Consider the following 21,450-nt stretch of genomic DNA (forward strand, 5'->3'; position numbering starts at 1 on the left):
CGACGGATTTATACTCGATAAATATTTATCGAAGAAACTGATGAATGCAATCACACCGGGACGCCTCATTTGGAACGTTGAACGTCACGCGATGCCATCCAACGTTCAAGCGTTGCTTTACGCCCGTTTATTTGTGTCATCTTGATGAATGAAATCATGAAAATAAAGACTGTTAAGAATAAAGCATCGAACGTGAAATCGAGAAACTATCGATGAACACCATTTCTGTTTTCGAGCGTCAAGTTTTGAATTGTTGCCACCGTTGTATCATTAAGCGAGGTAAATAAATTCTCCCGCTTTCAAGTTTCAAACGACAAGCTTACTTTTGAATCGTTACGCGACGAGAAATTTTCACTCGTCTCTTATCTTCGAATAACAGGCTTTCGTTCGAATTATTATGTATCGTTGAACAGGGATAAGAAATGTCTATTTACTTTTATTTTGAAATAACAACCTTCCCTCCGAATGGTTACGTATCATTAAACGAGGGAACGAGGTGTTCACCACTTCATATATTTTCGAGTAAGCTTCTGTCCAAATTATTAGGTATCGTTAAACAAGGATAAGGAATGTCTATTTACTCTTATTTTCAAATAACAAGTTTCCCTCCGAATGGTTAAGTATCATTAAACGAGGGAACGAGGTGTTCACCTTCATATATTTTCGAATAAGCTTCCGTCCAAATTATTATGTATCGTTAAACAAGGATAAGGTATGTCTATTTACTCTTATTTTCAAGTAACAAGCTCCCCTCGAAATGGTTACGTATCATTAAACGAGGGAACGAGGTGTTCACTACTTCGTATATTTTCGAATTAGCTTCTGTCTAAATTATTATGTGTCGTTAAACAAGGCTAAGAAGTGTTCTCTTGTTTTAATCTCCACGTAATAAGCTCTTTCGAATTATTATCTATCTTTAAACGAGGGTAAGGAATTTTTACTCGTTTTTATCTTCGAGTAACAATCTTTCGTCCAAATTACTACGTATCATTCAACAAGGGACAGAGGTGTTCGCCTATTTTTATTTTCAAACAACAATCTTTCGTCCAAATTGTTACGTATCTTTAAACGAGGGAACAAGGTGTTCGCTTAAATGATTTTCAATCAACAATCTTTCATCCAAATTCTTACGTATCTTTAAACGAGGGGAAGAAGATGTTCGCTTAAATAATTTTCAAACAACAATCTTTCACCCAAATTCTTACGTATCTTTAAACGAGGGAAGGTGTTCCCTTAAATAATTTTCAAACAACAATCTTTCGTCCAAATTCTTACGTATCTTTAAACGAGGGAAGGTGTTCGCTTAAATAATTTTCAAACAACAATCTTTCGTCCAAATTCTTACGTATCATTAAACGAGGGAAGAAGGTGTTAGCTTATTTCCAAATAACTAACCTGCTTTCGAACGATTGTGTATCAAGAAACGAGGGTAAGAAATCACCTGTTTTACCAGTGAGAAATGTTCAAAGTATCGACACACGGATTGTACGAAACTGTACACGTCAACGTACTTGCGCGAAATGTTTCGTCGTTCGGAAAATAAGGAGGCGTCGTGAGTTCTAATAATAGAAAGAAAATGTTGGAAACACGTAACGTTCGCAGGCTTATCGCGAGGTACTTAGTCGCGCGAGGAAAACATCGACGATTGTACGTACGCGTTGCGCAATACCATCCTCGAACTGGTTACCGATTTAGAACGATGTAATTCGCCCCGGACTGTGTATTTGAGCGCGACGAAAGCAAAAACAATGGGTTTGCTTTCTTCGAAATGTTTTTCAAACGATTGAACACGCGAGCTAACACGCGACGAACCGTGCAATTGAACACGATGTTCGACGACCATTCGTCACAGAGACGAAAGAAGAAGAAGAAAAAGAAAAGAAAGAAAACGATTTATTCTCCGAAATAATAAGATAAACTTTCCTTCGGATCCTCCGGCTGACTCATTCCTTACGTAATCGGCAAACAACGACAGAGGATTATTGTGCTCGAATCGTTACATCCTCCGTCAGATCGACGCCTCGTCCTTCGAACGAAGAAGTCGCGAATGATTCATTTCGCGAAGAATAATAGATTTTTAATAAGTTCCGTTTCTCGTTTACGCTCGGTGCGTGACCTTCCTTTGTTGCTCCGAGAGATTCTTCAATTAAACAATAACTTATACCCGTTATCGCGCTCGAACAGGTGTTTCGTGTATCTATAGGGAGTTGTTCTCGTTTAAATGATCCACTTTGTATAGTATGACTTTACACAGGCGTTTAACGCGACAAACGTTTTTTTTTTTCTTTTTTTCTTTTTCCGAGTAAATATGTCTTATACGTGTGCTCCTTTGTGAGCTCTTAACGTACATCAATGCGTACGAGTCACCCGATGATCTCAATGGTAAACACGAGCTGTGAAAAAACACTCGAGGAAACGAAATAATTATTCTGGGTTTCCATTCGAAATTTATCCTCTGAAGCCCATTACCAAGACAACATTAATCGTGTTATTCCATGTAATCGAGAAAATTTCTCGATTCGGGGATACTCGACAAGAGACTTGTCTTTTTCAGTGAGAATCCTAGAATCGCGAACTTTCAACAGACCGTATATACACACCAGTATCGACTTTTTCTAACGAGATCGTGTTCCGTGAGAATGCTCGTGGAGAGGCTTCGAGCGACAATTATGATTTCTATGTCGCTTATGTAACCCACGAGGCTGGGACTGGAATATAATTTAATCGCCGCGGAGAGAATGGAAATTCGAATCCCATTACGAACTCTTCCCGGTTAAGTGGCCGTTAATGTTACGACCATCCGACGTTAAGTATCGGCGTCTTAGCGCGGTGATGGAAGGGTCGATGCCGTTGGCCCCGATAAAGTGCCAGGTCATCCACCATTGGCTGTAGCGAAACCATTGAGAGTGTAACTCCGTCAGGTGTGTGATTTTTGCGCGAAGTTGCGAAACTCTTCGATATAGAGAATATAATTTAGAGTTGCGCGTTTGTAAATTATCTACGAGCGAAAAAGAATCATTTGAACGATGCGCGGGAAGCGCCTGCAGCGTGCAACCCATATTGCGCGAGTGCATCGTTAGTGTTCCGCGTAGCGTTAAGTTGATTACATTTTTAATACTCTAGGGTTCTTTTCTTTTTTCTCATATATTAATATAAATATCAATCTATGATGCACATGTCAATCAATTTCAATTATCAGAATTTTCATTAATGTAATATTTTAAGTTTGCAGCCAATTAGCCCGGTACTACTCGCTATGAAGAATTATTGTTCGTGGCGAGTAATATCGGTTACCAGGTCTCACCACGTGGAGGTTGCTGCGAGCGGAGACCCAGAGGGAGATAGATGGAGTCAAAGTTCCATCGATCTCCCTCGACATGCCATACAAACTAAGTTACCAAACCATGAAGATGGAAGGAATCAAAGTTCCTTCGATCTCCTGGTTTAGTTCTGCCGAGCGATTACATTGTGAAAAAAATTGGACAAAATTGGGAAAGACGCGACGCGAACCGTGCAGTTGGTCCTACTAGGTCAGTCCCGTTTCCCCTCAGTGGGTCCGATTCCAGAGAAAACGAGCGACGCCATCCACTCCCCTAGAGGAGTGCCCCGTTTCTCCACCTTTACGATGAGAGGGTCTTATTTTGGAGGCTTTCGCAGGGATCAGCAAGAATGCCTGCTCCTGCGTTCGCAACATGCCCTCTCTGGAAGCGGACGCACCAGAAGAGACGACGACTGACCGTTCGGACCAACTACACGGCCGGTCACTTGCTTATGCAACAAGCAGAGGTGGCCGGACTGTGAGACGAGGAAGCGAGCAAAAATAAGCTAAAGATTGGATAATTGCTCGGCAGATCACAGATATTTGTACACGGTGGCCTTAAAATTAACTTATTCTGAGCTTAATTAACAATCCCACGGTGGTTGCGACGAGAGAGTCCTCTTCGTTCTTCGATGTGCCTATCTAATAGAAACCGTGATAGAAAATAGGCATGATAGAGAATAAAAATTAAGTTGGTTAGTGATGCAGTCATGAAGTAACAATGAAAAGATAGGAAGCAGTGACAAAAAAATAAATATGGAAAAACAAGTACAAATTAAAATCAGAGAACAAATAAAATAAATTTGACAAAGTAAAAAGAAAGGATTAAGAGAGGGAGGCGGTCAGTACTCGTTGCCCCAAGAGAGCAACCGACGTACATAAAATGAAGACATCCGTCTACCTCGGAGGCTCCCCGTGGAATGAAATTGTTGGTAACGGTCGGCTCCTTATATACCCACCGCAAGGTCACTTACCCCTACTTCGATTGTCTTTGTTCGATCTCAATGAATATTTCAAGAAATTGATAACTTTTAAGCCATTATTTATGCTAGGACATTGTTAATAATTGTTTAAACTACGGTCTCACGACGGTTGTTAAAAATTATGATAAATAAACATCAAGATATAGCGAAATCTGCAAAGGGAAACGGTTTCGGTGAATTTTTGTTTATCCACGCGATTGTTATTAACGTTTACGCACGTTTCGAATATTAACATTACAATGTGCATCTTGTTTGTGCATTATAAATCATTAATTACTATAAAAATATTAATTTCGATCGAAAATCGAGAAACATATGAATACCACGTTTTACTTCAATTTTCGATCAAATATAATTTCTATAGGCAAATCAATTATTTACAGTGCATAACTAAGATGCACTCTCTAACATAAATGTTCAGAACATGCGTAAATGTTAATAACAAACGCGTTGATAAACAAAAATTCACCGAAACCGTTTCCCTTTACAAATTTCTATATGTTGATGTTTATTTATCATAATTATTAACAACCGTCTTATGACCATAGTTTAAATAATTATTAACAATGTCCTAGTATAAATAATGGCTTACAAGCTATCAATTTCTTGAAATATTCATTTAGATCGAACAAAGACAATCGAAGTAACGGTAACAGACCTTGTGGTGGGTATATAAGGAGCTGACCGTTACCAACAATTTCATTCCATTTTATATACGCCGGTTGCCCCCGGGGGGTAACGAGTACTGACCGCCCACCTCTCTTAATCCTTTCTTTTTACTTTGTTTAATTTATTTTATTTGTTCTCTGATTTTAATTTGTACTTGTTTTTCCATGTTTATTTTTTTGTCACTGCTTCGTTCCTTTTCTTTGTTACTGCATGGCTGTATTTAATCACTAACCAACTTAATTTCTATTCTCTATCATGCTTATTTTCTATCACGGTTTCTATTAGGTAGGCACATCGAAGAACGAAGAGAACTCTCTCGTTGCAACCACCGTGGGATTGTTAGTTAAGTTCAGAATAAGTTAGTTTTAAGGCCACCGTGTACAAATGTCTGTGATCTGCCGAGAAATTATCCAATCTTTAGCTTATTTTTGCTCGTTTCCTCGTCTCACAGTCCGGCCACCTCTGCTTGTTGCATAAGCAAGTGACCGGACGTGTTGCTGGTCCGAACGGTCAGTCGTCGTCTCTTCTGGTGTGTCCGCTTCCAGAGAGGGCATGTTGCGAACGCAGGAGCAGGCATTTTTGCCGGTCCCTGTGGAAGCCTCCAGGATAAGACCCTCTCTTCGTGAATCTCTCGTGAGTCAGGTCCACGCTTAGCGGCTGGCTCCGGAGTTGGGAGCAACGGGGCACTCCTCTAACGGAGTGGAGGCGTCGCTCGTTTTCTCTTGAATCGGACCCACTGAGGGGAAACGGGACTGACCTAGTAGGACCAATTGCACGATTCGCGTCACGTCTTTCCCAATTTTGCCCAATTTTTTCCACGATATAATCGCTCGGCAGAACTAAACCAGGAGATCGAAGGAACTTTGATTCCTTCCATCTTCATGGTTTGGTAACTTAGTTTGTATGGCATGTCGAGGGAGATCGATGGAACTTTGATTCCATCTATGTCCCTCTGGGTCTCCGCTCGCAGCAACCTCCACGTGGTGAGACCTGGTAACCGATATTACTCGCGACGAACAATAATTCTTCGTAGCGAGTAGTACCGGGCTAATTGGCTGCGAACTTAAAATATTACATTAATGAAAATTCTGGTAATTGAAATTGATTAAGAATTTATCGGACAGTAATATTAATATTAGCTGACGTAATGTGCAAGTTATCATTGAAGTGCAACTTTTGCTCCGAAAATAAAAATTTCAGTGTCAGGGTATATCCAGGATTTACTGTACTAAAAATATTCAGCTCGAAATAATTAACGATTCACCTTTCTAGAGTTGATGGAATAATTGATATTTTAAATACGAAAAGATTCTGTACTTATAGCGCGATAAAGTTTTTACAATGTTAATTATTTTAAACAGTGTTACATCGATCGTTGAATAAGAAGATTTATACGAAGTGATGGTTGTTTTGTTTTCTAATAGAAGTGGAAGGAAACACTTACTTGTCAGGCATAAACGGAGAACCACTGCCACACGAATGAGTGCGTCGGCCAAGGGTACAATATATTTTCCCAAAAGCTTGTCATCTGTTAATTAGCGTTAGTCGAGTAGTTAATGGACATAACAGGACGTTACATTTGACAACACGATTGCCTCTATGACCCCTTTCCTTACATTCTCGTCATTGTGCCATTTTCGCTACGATAGTGCGCTCGGTGCTTAATTTTAATCTAAAAACGATAATGTATCTCGCAAAAATTTGAACCCACGAGAAGAGAAATGGGGTCCGAACGAGGTCGAGCGACTCATTAAAGTTTCCCAGAGAAATATCGATAGCTGGAGGCATGAAGTACGTTTCAAGGTTAACTTCGTCTTTCTAAACGAAACGTATCTTTTACCCTATATGAATTATACTACTTTCGAGACGAGTTCAGCGACCCACTCGCACGAGGTCGTTCGAGATGACAAGTAAACAGTAAAATAATTTCGAAAGTGCAATCCTCTCGACGCGTTGAAGGTCAAATCATTTAGTACTTATACCAAAGACCGCTAATGCGCGAGTCTTAAGGTCGTTGTATTACTTTCTAATGGCCATGAGTGACCTTCAAAGGTCGAATTCGTCTCAAAAGCGATTGTCGTTCCAAAAATCGAAATTGACCTTGAAACGTCCTTGATCGTCGATCGATCCTTGCGAAGGTTTCAACGACCACGTCCTTGAATTTCTACTAAAAATTATTTACACCATCTTCGATCAATCTCGTCTACGAAGCTCAAAGATCAGATCTGTCATAAAAACGCTCACTTTTCTAAAAAAAAAAATGAAGATTGACCTTGAAGCGACCATAGATCCCCATGACACTCCGACCACTACATCCTCGATCCCCTCGTGCGTTCGATTCAATATTTATAACTTTTGCCCGATGAGATTCACCGTGTTGTTCACCGGTGACCTTAAGTAACCCTGTCCGCGAAGTTCAAAGGTCGTGTCCGTTTTAAAAGCGATCGCTGGCTATACGAAATCGAACTTGACCTTGAACCTGATCCTCGTTACACGTTCCGACCTTCGTACGTCCACGTTGGTAATTTCCACTGCAACTTGTTTCGTGAAATCTCACCGAAAATGTTTCACCGACGAGTCGTCAGAGAAGCAATCGAGATAGCTGGGAGAGATAATAGCCGTGCGGGTAACGTTGTGTTATGTGGAGCAATCGAGGGTTTAAGAAACAAAAAGGAAGGTAATCGAGACGGTCGAGAGAGTTAATTGTTAAGTAGGTAACAGATACGGGCAGCGGGTACGGATATCGGTGCTGTAATTGAGAAAGGAATTCGAGACTCTCGCGGCACGTCGCTCTTCTCGTTTGAGGACGTTCAAGCGTTTTCAGCAGATGGCAGCATTTGTTGGCGTGGCCCCCGACCACGCGCTCGGAAACGTGCACGCAACTCGAATCGACGCGGGAGCGTCAACGGTGGTCACCGGTGACCACCGAATCTCCAAATAATAATGAAATAATACACTGTCGTCCACGTTTCTTCGAAACGTTCACAAATAAGACTATACGAAACGATAAACACACTCGCGAACCGTCGAACAGCTTCCACTTGTCGCGCTGCGCTTCGAACCGAGAGACTCCGCGTGGGTCAAAACTGACCCGTAACTCGATCTCGCAGAAAAAATTCCACTCTTCCATTCGTACCTTCTTCAATATTCGAAAACTTGTACTAACGATACGATTGGGGCGGAAGTCTCCGGGTCAGAAAAGACCCACGCGCGATCTTTTTCAAGGACACTCCTAAAACTTTTAAACGACGTTACTCCCGTTAACTTTGCTACGAAATAACAATTACGTGGAATTGAATCGTCGAATGTTTCAATCTTTCCACAATAATTACAGAATCATTCTCAAGGACGTTCTCAAACACGGAAAACTGTGCTCGCAACGATGCAATTACAAGTTAAAAATAGACGATACCTATCAACGCGTCGATTCAATTAATTCGTGATCGTTGAACGTTTGATTTTCGATTGCATCGCGTTTCCTTGTTCAATCGTTTCGAAATCTCACCGATTTCTGGTCTCGCGGAGTAGGAGGGAGGTGGATTTGCGAGAAAGCAATCGATCGACGTACATTTCAACTTACATGCTGGATGATCGTACAATCGTTCGATCGACGTGTCGTCCACGTTGCCGATCAGGCCCTCCACGATCCTCTCAACGAAATCTCGCACAGTTTCCATCGTGTTCGCCTCTTCTTTCGCGCTGGCCGTAGCCAGGCTCGAGCTGGCAGCTGCATTTTCCACTCCTGCGAATGGAAAAGCAAAGTTGCAGACCGCGTCGCACGGGTCATCGTGGCCACGCTCGGGAATCGATTCCGACGGAAACTGGTTCGGATCGATGCACACGAAATGCATTCGACGGGTGCATTCGTGAAAAGAATCAAGGTCACCGTACCGGTGATATTACGTTAGGTTTTTTGGAGAGTCGTTTCCTTTTCCAAAATGGAGAATGTATGATTTAATAAAATATTTGTACACTTTAAAAAAATCGTGTTTTTTGACTTTCCGAACAAGCCAAAAACTATTCGTTACTTGTTAAAGTAAACCGAAACTTGGAGTTCGAAAAACTGAAACGTAAGGGACGAAATCGAAGGGATTTTTATCGATAGACGAAACTAACTACCGTGATTTTTTTAATCACGATCGATTCGTTCTTAAACATTACGTCGTTGCCCGGGTCGCGTTAATTTAAACTTTCTACGCTCGAATACGTGGAAAGGATAGTCGTAAATTTCGAAAGGTAGGCGGTTCGATAGCCAGCATAAAACAGCTGTTCGAACGTTGTCATTTTAAAGTGGGTCATCGGACAGGAGACCGCCGACATTAGCATAACTTTTACCTTATCGATGCAATGCATAAACATTTTACCGGGCGGCTACCTAGATAAGATACACGAGGTGTACCGGTGCCGAATGCTCCATAAACTTCGCCGAATACGCGATAGGCTCGATCGACTACCGAATCAGGTGCAACGGGAGAAGCACGAGGAATTCTTTCTGGAATTCCATCGATCCTTTCCCCGTGGATCGTAGGAATCCCCATCGCGCGTACACAGGGTGTCCCGTGAAGTTCGAAGGACTCCTTTCGAAGTAAGTCGCATCAAATCTTCCCGAACTGTTCATTCTTTGTCGCGAATAAACAATTTTGAAAATGGAGTGTTGAATTCAAATTTGAAACCTTCCAAAAACGTCATTTTTGCGTGCAATCCACGGATAATTGTAATTCGTAAATCGAGGAGACATTTTCCAAACGAAAGGATCGGAATTATTTCGCGCGCTGTATATTCTTTTGTTAAAAATAACCAATTTTGAAACATTCTATATTAGAATCGTCAATTCTTGCGTACAGTCCACGAAAATTGTACTGGGTCGTTCGGAAAGTAATTTTGTTTTCCAAATGGAGAATGTATAGTTTAATAAAATGTTTATATATTCTAAAAAAATTATGTTTCATTCTTACTAAAAAAAAAACGAAACGACTGTCCGAATAATCTAATAATTCGTAAATCGAGAAGGAATTTCCCAAACAAGAATAATATTACGAGAAATAGTTCCCAGTTTCGAGAGGATTCTTTAAATTCTCGACTCGCGAAACGAAAACACATCAATTTCCAAAGAAACGAAATCAAACGATAAAGTGTCACACATTATATCGTATCAATATCCGCGTCGTAATCTTATCGTCGTTACGCGATGGCGAGGTTTTCGGTGCGCGTGCCCCATTTATTTTTAAAACCGCGTTATCTCGTGAAACGATGCCTCGTACGCGAGTGTTTCGTTCCACGTTTTCGATTCATTCTTGTTCGCGAGGGTATCGCCGCCGGATCGAGTCGTAGCCAGAACTTTTATCGAAAAGAAGAGTTAAACTTGCGAAGAAAATAGAAAATATTCGGGTGTAAAGAGGACGAAAAGAACTTACTCATTCATGCGGGAAAAACTTTCTCCAGTCGTGGTGGACACTTGTTCCCTCGCGAACCACATCGCGAGTCTACATCCCTCGGGACTGGTCGCCCCGGCGATTTGTTTACCAACGCCCCGAACGCCGAATCCGCGTCTCGACGCGTAACGATCGATGCACCGCGATCGCGAATCCCTGTCCAACTGACACGGCCGAGCGCTTTCTAAACGAAAGTATCGACGACCATTAAAGATCTACCACCGTGTGCCTTTTTTCCAGCGCGTTTGTAACCGCATTCTCTTAGCGAGTACCGCAAGACCGGTATATTTATCAGTTATCACGCGGGCTCACGGAGGCCAGGCTGCGCGCGAGCGTACCCTGTTGATCCTCGCTCGAGGATATTTTGCACGCTGCCGCTTGACGCTCTGTACTCCCGGAGAATCCTCAAGGTTGGCCTGACTCTTCGACGAATTTCACCGCGGTACTTTGCTCTTCGTAGAGCCACTATTACCGAGAAGGTCTTTCTTTGATTCCTAGTTTCTTTTTTCTTTAAGAGAACTTATAGAAAATAGGGTGGGTGGAATACTCGAGATTGACTACCTCTTTGACGAATTTTAGAGCAGTAGTTTGCTCTTTATAGAGGCTCTATTATTGAGAAGGTTTTGCTGGGGAATTGTTAGTGAGAAGCTCTTTCTTTGATTCTCAGTTTCTTTTTTCTTTGAGAGAACTTGGGTGGGTGGAATACTCGAGGTTGACTACCTCTTTGACGAATTTTAGAGCAGTAGTTTGCTCTTTATAGAGGCTCTATTATTGAGAAGATTTTGCTGGGAAATTGTTAGTGAGAAGCTTTTTCTTTGATTCTCAGTTTCTTTTTTCTTTGAGAGAACTTGGGTGAGTGGAATACTCGAGGTTAACTACCTCTTTGAGGAATTTTAGAGCAGTAGTTTGCTCTTCATAGAGGCTGTATTACTCTATTACTGAGAAATAGAGCCTATTACTCTATTGCCGAGGAACTGTTACTGAGAAAGTTTTCTTTTGATTCTCAGTTTCTTTTTCCTTTAAGAGAACTTGGGTGTTAGGAATACCTGAGGTTGACTACCTCTTTGAGGAATTTTAGCGCAGTGGTTTGCTCTTTATAGAGGCTCTATTACTGGGAAGGTTTTACTGAGAGTGAGTATTAATAGCTTGACAAATTGCCTTTTCTTTATTTCACACTTCAATTTCTGTTTTCTTTGATATTAAAGAGAGTGTTAGGAATCTAGTTTGCTCTATATAGAGGCTCTAGTACTGAGAATATTTTGCTGAGAACGAGTACTAATAGCTTGACAAATTGCCTTTGGTTTATTCCACACTTCAGTTTCCTTTTTTTTATATTAAAAAGGGTGCTAGGAAACCTCGAAATTAACTACCGAATTTTAGCGCAGTAGTTTGCTCTATATAGAGGCTCTAGTATTGAGAAGGTTTTGCTGAGAGCTAGTATTAATAGCCTGACAAATTGCCTTTTATGTATTCGACACTTCAATTTCTGTTTTCTTTGATATTAAATTAGAACTTCTGTGTTAGGAATCCTCAAGGTTGACAACCTCTTTGAAGAATTTTAGCGCGTTCTGAGAATCCTCAAGGTTGATTACCTCTTCGATGAATTTTAGCGCGGTACTTTGCTCTTCGTAAAGGGACTACTGGGAGCGGTATTGCCTTTTGTTTCTTCGATAGTTAAGGTTTGTTTTCTTTGTTATTCGAGAGAAGTCAGGTTCTGGGAATCCTCAGGTTGACTACCTCTTCGACGAATTTTAGCGCTGTACTTTGCTCTTCGTAGAGTAGACTACTGGGAGCGGTATTGCCTTTTGTTTCTTGGATGATCCTGTTTTCTTTCCCTTTGTTATTAAAGAGAACTTGGGTGTAGAGAATCCTCAAGATTGATTACCTCTGTCGACAAATTTTAGCGTAGTTTGCTCTGGATAGAGAGTTTGTTGCTGAGAAGGTCGAGAAGGTTCCACTGGGAGCTAGTTCCTTTCGATCGTGTTTGGTTTACCTCCTTTTAGATCATGTTTACCTCCCATTTACTCGGATCAGTGTTTAGTCTATCTCCTTAATGGAATCAGTGTTTAGTTTATCCTTTCAATATTCTCTGCCACTTAGTCTTTCAGTTATCCAACGTTGAATCACTATTGACGTTTTACTGTACTCTCTACACGACTAAGATCATTCTTCTTTTTCAACTATCCTGACCAATCCTATATTCAACTTTCTCAATACTCTCTACGTCTTAGTCTTCTTCAAGTCAACTTACATTGCATTACCACTTTGTATTAACATTTCTTCAGCCGTACTCCAAGTGATCCTTCTTCTTCGTTTCAAACTATCCTCTTTTACATTCCATATCTCCAATACCCTCTGCGTCTTGATCATTCACTTACTTCGCGATTGAGTAGTCGATTTTTGTTTCTCCGTACCCTGAACGATCAATATCTCTCTTCTCTTTAAACTGCTCCAGGTTTCAGATTCTCTCTCCTCAATATCCTCTACGTCTTGATCCTCTTTCAGTTACCTCACGTTGAATCACTGTTGACTGTTGTTTTGCCGTAGTCTAGGCGATCAAGATCGCTCTTCTTCCTTTCGAACCGTCTTATATTCCATCATTCCAGCTCTACGTCTTGATCTTGCTGCGGTCAGGTTTTATTGGATCGAACCAGACTTTTCTTGCTCCCTTATACCACTCGATCAAGATCACTCTTCTTCTCTTTAAACTGTTCCACGTTTTACACGCTATCCTCTCAACCCGTTCTTCTCCCGCGTTCCTCCCTTTTCTCATGCAGCAACTGATCGAGCAAGATCACGACTTCTATTCCTCCCTCGAAAATTCACAAAAATATTCATCCAACACCTCCCCTTCCGCTCCAAGTTCCGATTCACTCCTCCTCGAACCACATCCCGTCACTATCGTTCTCCGTCTGCAACTATACCGATCCACCAAACTCGTTCTTATCTTGCACCATCGACACACGATTCCCAAGCTATTTTGGAAACTCCCCGCGAAACCCGTCCCGAACCTTTCGAAACTTTCCGTTCGCGTCTAGGTCGTTTCGACTTCTTTTTTTTTTTTTCTTCTTTTTCCTCTCTCGTCACCGGTTCTCCCGATTCGACTTTCGCGCGCTTCCGAACTCCTCGTTGAATATTTCGCGTCGAATCGCTCACGCTCGTTGCATAAAATAGCCAATCACCCGACAGAGGATACCCGGTTACGTGAATCTTTTAACATCACTGTTAACGAATCGGGACGATGGAACCCGTAACGACCTGCCGCGAACGCGAAACGAACTCTGCGGTAACGCGCGTGAAAAAGAAAGAACGAAAATCGTCCTGTATCTAGCCGGGAACGGACTCGACCCCCATTGACGCTCGCTGACGGCGCGCGCCCGGTGCGATTATCGAAGCGGTTGCCCCGCGCGACTCGTGACGGTCACCTTGCGGTCGCGCGCGTTCGATCGTATCGTCCCTGAATGAAATCGTCGGTTTATCGAACGATATAAAGAAACAAACGTCTCGCGAACATTTACTGAGTTACCAAACCGAACGAATTACACTGTTACTCTCACTGAATTATCTGTACACTATATATACATATATATATATATATATATAATATACATACATATATAGTATACATACATATATAATATACATACATATATTATATATATATATATATATTTTTTAAATGTAACTTTAAAATATAAATACTTGTAAATACTTTTCCGCGATACTTTCTCTCTCTCCCTGTTTCTTTCCTTTCCACGGAGATATTTATGTTTATATTTTCTGCTTTTTCGCGACCCGTGCGACTAGAAATCGTTGTTAAGGTTGTTGTTCGGGGAGCAACGCTCCCGTTGAAAAGAATCCGCACGGCGACGCGGTTAACGGAGCAGAGACCCGGCGAAAGACGGAAAAGAAAGATCACGGGAGTGCGCGATGTTACTCCCATGAGTACTGGAGCAGAACTGAGAGGTTCGCCACCTCGGGCCCGGGAGACAATAAGACCGATCAGCGCGCGGGAGTTCCGTCTCTATGGTGACCGAAAAGCGGACGGAATTCGGGGCCGGACGGGCCCGTGGGACCCCACTAATCGATTCCGTCGGCGTTTTCGCGATCACCGGGACATCCGACGGGCTTTTCGTTTCGCGTGAGCTCCACGCTCGAGAATTGCGGAATTCGCGCCGCGTTTTCGAGCGTTCCGGTGCGTACGTTGACCCCACGTGGAACTGTTTTCTTTTTTTCTTTCTTTCCTTCTTTTTTCTTTTCACTCTCTTGCTTCTTTTTCCGGGCCAGTAGTCGAACCCACGTTTCGCTCGGTGGGTCGATCGCAGATTAATACGATTCGAAATATCGCGAATTGGAGGGAGAGGGGTGGAGATATTTTTTTATTGAAATTTATCGAAAATATTGGGACGAGAATCGATGCATTTGGAATATCGTTTCACAGATGGGGCACCAAGGGGATTATTTATTTGTTTTGGTTATTAAGGGTAACGATGTTAATCGATGCGATGGAGAAAGAAAGGATGAGAATGCGATTGCATTTCAAACGAGCTTGATAATCAATTGTAATCGAGAGAAATCTAATTTGGTGGACTATATAACAACGAAGCAATTAAAACGGATTGAAACCGATCTGTGTGTGTGTGTGAAATTTGAAAAATGCTTCATTTATTCGGGAATTGTATAAATATTGAATAAGATTCGGTTGTGTTTACACTCGTTAAGTTTCTCGCTGAACGATTTACATTTAAATTAAGAAGCCACGATCCTACGGAATGTACGATAAATAAATCCGAAAGAAGCATAATTTATTTCTCACAGACGCACCCGATCGTCAGTTTGCATTCTTTTTCGAACGAGAATCAATTAACGCGAAAACGAGTTCCCACGAAACAATAACGAACCAATACACGAATACAAAATATACGAAAATTGAAATCTGGTTTTAAAACGCCCGCTGCGCCGAAAATAATGAAATAAATTCTCGTTTTCATTGATAAAAAAAAATTCCACGATACTTCCCTCCAGACACAACAATTCTTACAAATATTCGAAGGTTGTGCTGTTTAAAAAAAAAAAAGAAAATTCTTATCCATGGTTCGTAACGATAAATTTGAATTAATTTTTTTCATAGTATAAAAACACTCTTATATTTTATACACATACTTTTATGTATTAAACACTCGTATAGTTATCGTAGGTATGTATAAAAATAATTTCTTCACTCGCTGCTTCGAAATTAAATTATTATTCGAGCGACCTGACTCGAAGCTTTCGAAAATAATGGTATAAGTATCGGTGGATTTGCGAACGGTGTCGTTCCACGGTGCACCATGGTGCCCGTCGCGAGGATCTGGTTTTCTGAAATTTCGCCACGCGGAATGCGCCGAGGGCCGAGATCCCCGCTCGTTTCCTAGAAGAAATAACGAGCGCGGATCTTTCGGCTCGCGAAAAACGAAGAACAGGGACAAAAGTGTTCGGCACGATGCAGTCTGACCATGTTTGGCGAAAGAACAGATCCTCGGAATAGGCCGTGGTTAGTAAACGGAGAAACCTGATGCGCAACACTGTACAAAGAATGCGCCTTAATTTGGACTAGTTCTCGCAAGCTCGCCTTTTGGAACGACCTGTAATCCGTTTACCGAGAAATCGAGATCCCATAACGAGCCGTTTACTAATTACCGGTTAATTCGTGTTTAATTGAAATTGACCCCCGACTTACGACCGAATCGTTTCAGAGGGTTTGTCTTTATCGAGGAATACGAACGTGATCGATACTGTAGGAAAATCGATGGATGGAAAATATCAAAGACGATTTCTCGAACGTAATAACGCGATTGGTTAGTTCGTGGGTGTACACAGTGTATTTTCTACGTGTTTATTCGCAAGGTGGCAATTTAAAGCGGATAGATGTTGCGTGTACCACAGACTGTGGTGTAGTGTGTTCGTACGACTGTAATCTACCTTATCGCCGTGTGGTATTTCCGGCTCTCTCGCAACTATGTACGCTTAAATCCCATTGGCTTTATAACTATAATAAAATTAAACTTTATCGAAGAGAAGAAGGGGATAAAGGACTCCATCGCGTGGATAACACGAGTGGATTTTCTTGGAACGAAGAAGAATTTTTATTCGACGTTAGGGAAGTTCTAATCTTATCCTTTTAAGGAGGTGATCGTCTCGCGAGAATGTGCTTTTCTTTAAGTATACTACGTGAAGTGTATTTTCATTAATTTTTTATTACGATTCAATTATTTCTTTGTGGGAGGACAAATTTTTGAAGGAGCCTTTCCAATCTTGTTTGAGTTTCTCGATTTTATTCGAGGTGAAGAAATTTTTGTCAATTTCAATACTTCCCTCGGTTATAGATCTATAAGTAAAGAAATCTATACTAATACTCAAAATATAGTCGATAAAATAAATTTTCCTCGATTACAATACTTCCAGAGATCAAAAAGTAAAAAGAAAATCTACACTGATACTCAAAACAGTAATCTGTAGAAAATTTTATTCAATTACAATACTTCCCTCGGTTATAGGGTCAACAAGTAAAAATATCCACATTAATACTCAAAATAGAATCGATAAAAGAATTTTTCTCGATTACAATATTCCCACAGATAAAAAATTCAAAATAAAATTTACACTGATAGTCAAAACAGTGATCTGTACAAAATTTTCCTCAATTACAATACTTTCGTCGGTTATAGGGTCAACAAATAAAAAAAATCCACACTAATATTCAATACAGTAATCAATACCAAAATTTCTCTCGATTACAATACTTCCACAGACCAAAAAGTATAAAGAAAATTTATACTAGTACTCAAAACACAAACAATAGAAAAATTTTCCTCAATTACAATACCTCCCCCGGTTACAGGATCAACAAGCAAAGAACGACCACACTAATATTCAATACAGTAATCGGTACAAAAATTTCCCTCGATTACAATACCCCCACAGACCGAAAATTCAAAAGAAAATCCACACTAGTACTCAAAACACAAACAATAGAAAAATTTTCCTCGATTACAATACCTCCCCCGGTTACAAGATCAACGAGCAAAGAACGAATCCACGCTAATTCGAACCGTGTCGAGCCCCGACGTTGATTCGAGGTAAAAAAATGACAAAGTATAATAAGTGTAACACGTGATCAAAATTAACGGAAATACACCTCGCGTAGTGTACTTGAAGTAATGGATCGCGAACGCGAACCCGTCGTCCCGGCGAGCGCATTTTTCGTCGGGGCGCAAGAAAAGCTAGTTTCCACGAGAGACTGGCGTGTATCTTGGGCATCTGGCGTTAGATGGGCTCGTTCTTGATCAAACGCCCCGATACGATTCACGCGGAAAGATCGTAGCTTGCGCGCAGCGAACACAATGAGCATTGCGGGGAATCCAGCGTGAGATATTTTTCGACCCGTTCTTATTGTTGCTCTTCCGTTACACGACTTTTCTGACGAAGAACAAGGACGGTGGGCCCGTGCCCCGACCCGACCGGGCACAATGGGGCCCCCGCGGAACTATTCAAAATGGAATCAACGTCAATTAACATTTCACCGGTAAACTTTCACAGCTCGCCATCCGGGCTAATTTTATTTTCTTTCTTTCTTTTTTTTATTTATTTATTTATTTATTTTTCCTCATTCTTCTTTCCATCTGCTTGGTCTTCAAAGACCTCGCGTGTCGATGACTCGAGCCTACGGTCTTCGTTCAAAGTCTCGGTTCAAAAGCTTTGACGAATTACACGGAGTTACGTGTCGACGCAAAGGATTTTTTCGCTTCGACTGGCTCGGAGTATGCCTATCGTCTTTCGATTAACAACATCGACGATAAAAGCGTTTATCTTAGGTACACAGGTCGAGATAAGCGAGACAATGGACGCGTCTGAGTTCGAAGACGAGGAATAGGTATTCTATGTCCGTGAGATAAGCACTGTACTTAACAGCATCAATAACTGGGTAGACAGAAATGCACGGTGTCCGGTCGTTTGTTGGAAAATAGAGGAGAAGGTGCTTCCTCTTCTTCCTTCTCTTCTCGGTACACTTTGAAGGAGTAGTTTGGTATGTTAACAATTTATTTTGCCAAGGAATAATTCCATCGCATCGAAACTTTATAGGATACTAATGTAGTTTTAAGTGTCGTTTTGTTAATTTCGTGGAACAATTATTTTTCTTAATTGTTAAAGACAATAAGAGAGATTCTTAAGTCGATTAGGAAATGTTCCAATTGTCTCGATGGTGGTCCACTCTTTTTTGTACACTGTAACATGAATGTTACAACAAAGTTCTGTAACATTTCCAATTTTTCAAATTTTGAAGCAACAGTAATTCTTTTGTCCACTTTTAATTTTTTAATTAGATTAAAAAGAAAAGACCCTTCTCATTCAACTATATCTTCTAAGAAAAAATATTATTGTAAAGAATCTTTTTCATGGAACCACACCTTCAAAGAAAGAAACATATTTATAAAAAATCTCCTCCAAAGAAAGAAACAATTACAAAGGACCCCTCTCGTCCAACTATTTCTCAAAATAAAAAAAATATAATTACAGAAGACTTTCAACTATTTCTCAAAAAAAAAATATATATATATATAATTACAAAGAACTTCCAACAATTCCTCCAAAAAAAAAATATAATTATAAAGAACCTCCAACAATTCCCCCCCCCCCCCCCCCCCCAAAGAAAGAAATATAATTACAAACAACCTCCAACAATTCCTAAAAAAAAAAAAATAAATATAATTACAAAAGAACTCCAACAATTCCTCCAAAAAGCAAAAAAAAAAGCAAATAATTACAAATCTGAGTTTTCAACCCATAAAAAAATTCCAGAGTGGACTATCTAGGTGGTTCGTTCCCAACGTCGGAAGATCGTTAATTTTCGCAACGAAAACCTACGGGTTCCACACTGGTGGAAACACGTTCGAATTTCTCGCTCGGTGCGCGCGAGTTACGTTGCGAATCGCTGCGATTTAATTCCTTTTCTCCGTATGCACGCCGTGCATCGATTCGTCGATCGTTCACCGCGCCCACGGGCCCCCGGCTGCAAATCAATTCCCCCGCGGGGACCAGCAATTGACCGCGGATGGTCCTTAAGCCGCGTTCCCGTGTCGCGGCGGTCGCGGACAAACCTTCTCCCGTCGGTTTCTTTCCGAGGGACCGCATTAGAGAGGAACTCGTAGGAATGCTCCACCCCGCGCCGCCTTATTGCATTATTTATAAGGGATCGCGGATCGTGGCCGTCGCAATTGATTTTCTCGACGTGAGGGACATTTTCGCTCGACGTTCGCCTAATCTTTTTTCTTTTTTTATCGATTTTTACGAATCCACCTTTCGCTCGATTCGATGTGTATTTCGGCACGAACGAGACCCGTGTTTCATCAGCTGGCTACAACACGATCCGTTACCGGCCACCGTCTGAAACAACTTCTCATACTTGTTTACGAACGACAATTCTCTCGAATTTTATTATTCGCGTACCTTGAGTCATCGCGACGGTGACCTCGAAACTTTTCAATAACACCGTGTCGAAGGTTTTTTTTTTTTATTGGACAGACGCGTGGAATTTATTTTGAATAATTAATTCGCGTTTCGGTACCGCTGGAATTATTTTACAAGGATGGAAAGTATTTCAAAGAACTTTTTCAAACGTAACTACGCTTAGGTGTTCTCGTATTGGGCAATGAGAGAAAAGATACTTTTATTCGTGAAACAGTGTAGGCGAATGTGGAAAGAATTTTCTGTGAAATTAATTTCATATTTTTTCTTTTTACTTTGGATATTCATAGGCACATGTATTTCGAGTAAAAGTATTTTTTCATTGTATTCTGTATGGTTGAAAATGTCTCGAATAATAATGCCCATGACAAGAGTACAAATGTTGTGGAACCCAAATGATCGTCCTACGTGTTTGACATGCCAGCTCTGTACGAATTTGTCACCGATGGAGAGCAGTCGAATATTGTTAATCGGTCGGTGTGGTGGCACAATTGTAGCTCTCAGGAAGACGATCTCGTATAGTATAGCTGCATTCCAGTTTGCGCATTCGTTAGTAGCATATCGAAACAAACCTGCGACATAAACTCGTGATTTTGCCGTATTGAAGTAACGGTGTAAATCCTTCTCGTTGATCGATCCACCGGAAGTCGCGAGTCCAGACTTGCTTAGCCAATACCTAATAGAGTAATTTTTATTAAAGTAAAAATAACAAGAAAGAAACGTGATTGTTTTTGGTACCGTTTGAGTGATTTACTAGTGAAATTGTAACGAGTTCGTAGAAAGTGTTTTTGGAGAATTGAATAACATTTTAAGATTGTGCAATTTATTAATGTGTCGTTGGGTAAACCTTTGTTGACGACAGAAGAGACAATGCCAAGCGTTATCTGAAGTGTCCCAGCGCGAACACCCTTTCCTGCAGGATCTTGTACCGCAATCGCTGCACCGTACCCCACGTCCCACGAAAAAGGGCTTCAAACAGCAGGCGCAACGATTTTCGTCCACCGGGATATGCTTCGTGTCCTGTTTCGAGCCTCCAGACTTTCTGCAATGCGAAACACGTCATTGATTATACGGTAAGTATTGGATCACGTTACTTGCGAATCATCGGTCGTGATACTATATGAATAGAGATTACTATTCATTAGTTTCTATTTACTATCTAGTATCCACTACGTAGTATTTTCTATTCACTATTTACTATCTACTATGTAGTATTTTCTATTCAGTATCGACCATCTACTATGTAGTATTTTCTATTCATTATCTGTTATCCACTACATAGTATTTTCTATTCACTATTTACTATCCACTACGTAATATTTTCTATTCACTATTTACTATCCACTACGTAGTATTTTCTACTCACTATTTACTATCCACTACGTAGTATTTTCTACTCACTATTTACTATCCACTACATAGTATTTTCTATTCAGTATCTACTATTCACTATGCAGTATTTTTTATTCACTATCTACTATCTATTATGTAGTATTTTCTATTCACTATTTGTTATCCACTACGTAATATTTTCTACTCAGTA

General features: G+C 40.8%; 1 protein-coding gene across 3 annotated transcripts in view; it reads right to left on the reverse strand.

The window, feature by feature from the left end:
* Nucleotides 1–21,450, reverse strand: part of LOC143145939 (uncharacterized) — an 80,243-nt gene that overhangs the window by 31,750 nt on the left and 27,043 nt on the right. For 2 of the 3 annotated variants that reach the window (XM_076309792.1, XM_076309791.1), the window contains exons 2-4: nucleotides 20,755–20,949; nucleotides 20,480–20,583; nucleotides 8,552–8,713 (exon numbers count right to left, since the gene is read on the reverse strand). In XM_076309792.1, coding sequence (XP_076165907.1) covers nucleotides 8,552–8,713; nucleotides 20,480–20,583; nucleotides 20,755–20,949 — 461 coding nt within the window. Of the gene's footprint in view, nucleotides 1–8,551; nucleotides 8,714–10,385; nucleotides 10,405–20,479; nucleotides 20,584–20,754; nucleotides 20,950–21,450 lie in introns of those variants that run through there. The other variant, XM_076309793.1, reaches the window with a different exon arrangement.

This window comes from Ptiloglossa arizonensis, chromosome 4 (genome assembly GCF_051014685.1).
Source record: "Ptiloglossa arizonensis isolate GNS036 chromosome 4, iyPtiAriz1_principal, whole genome shotgun sequence".
NCBI lineage: Eukaryota > Metazoa > Arthropoda > Insecta > Hymenoptera > Colletidae > Ptiloglossa > Ptiloglossa arizonensis.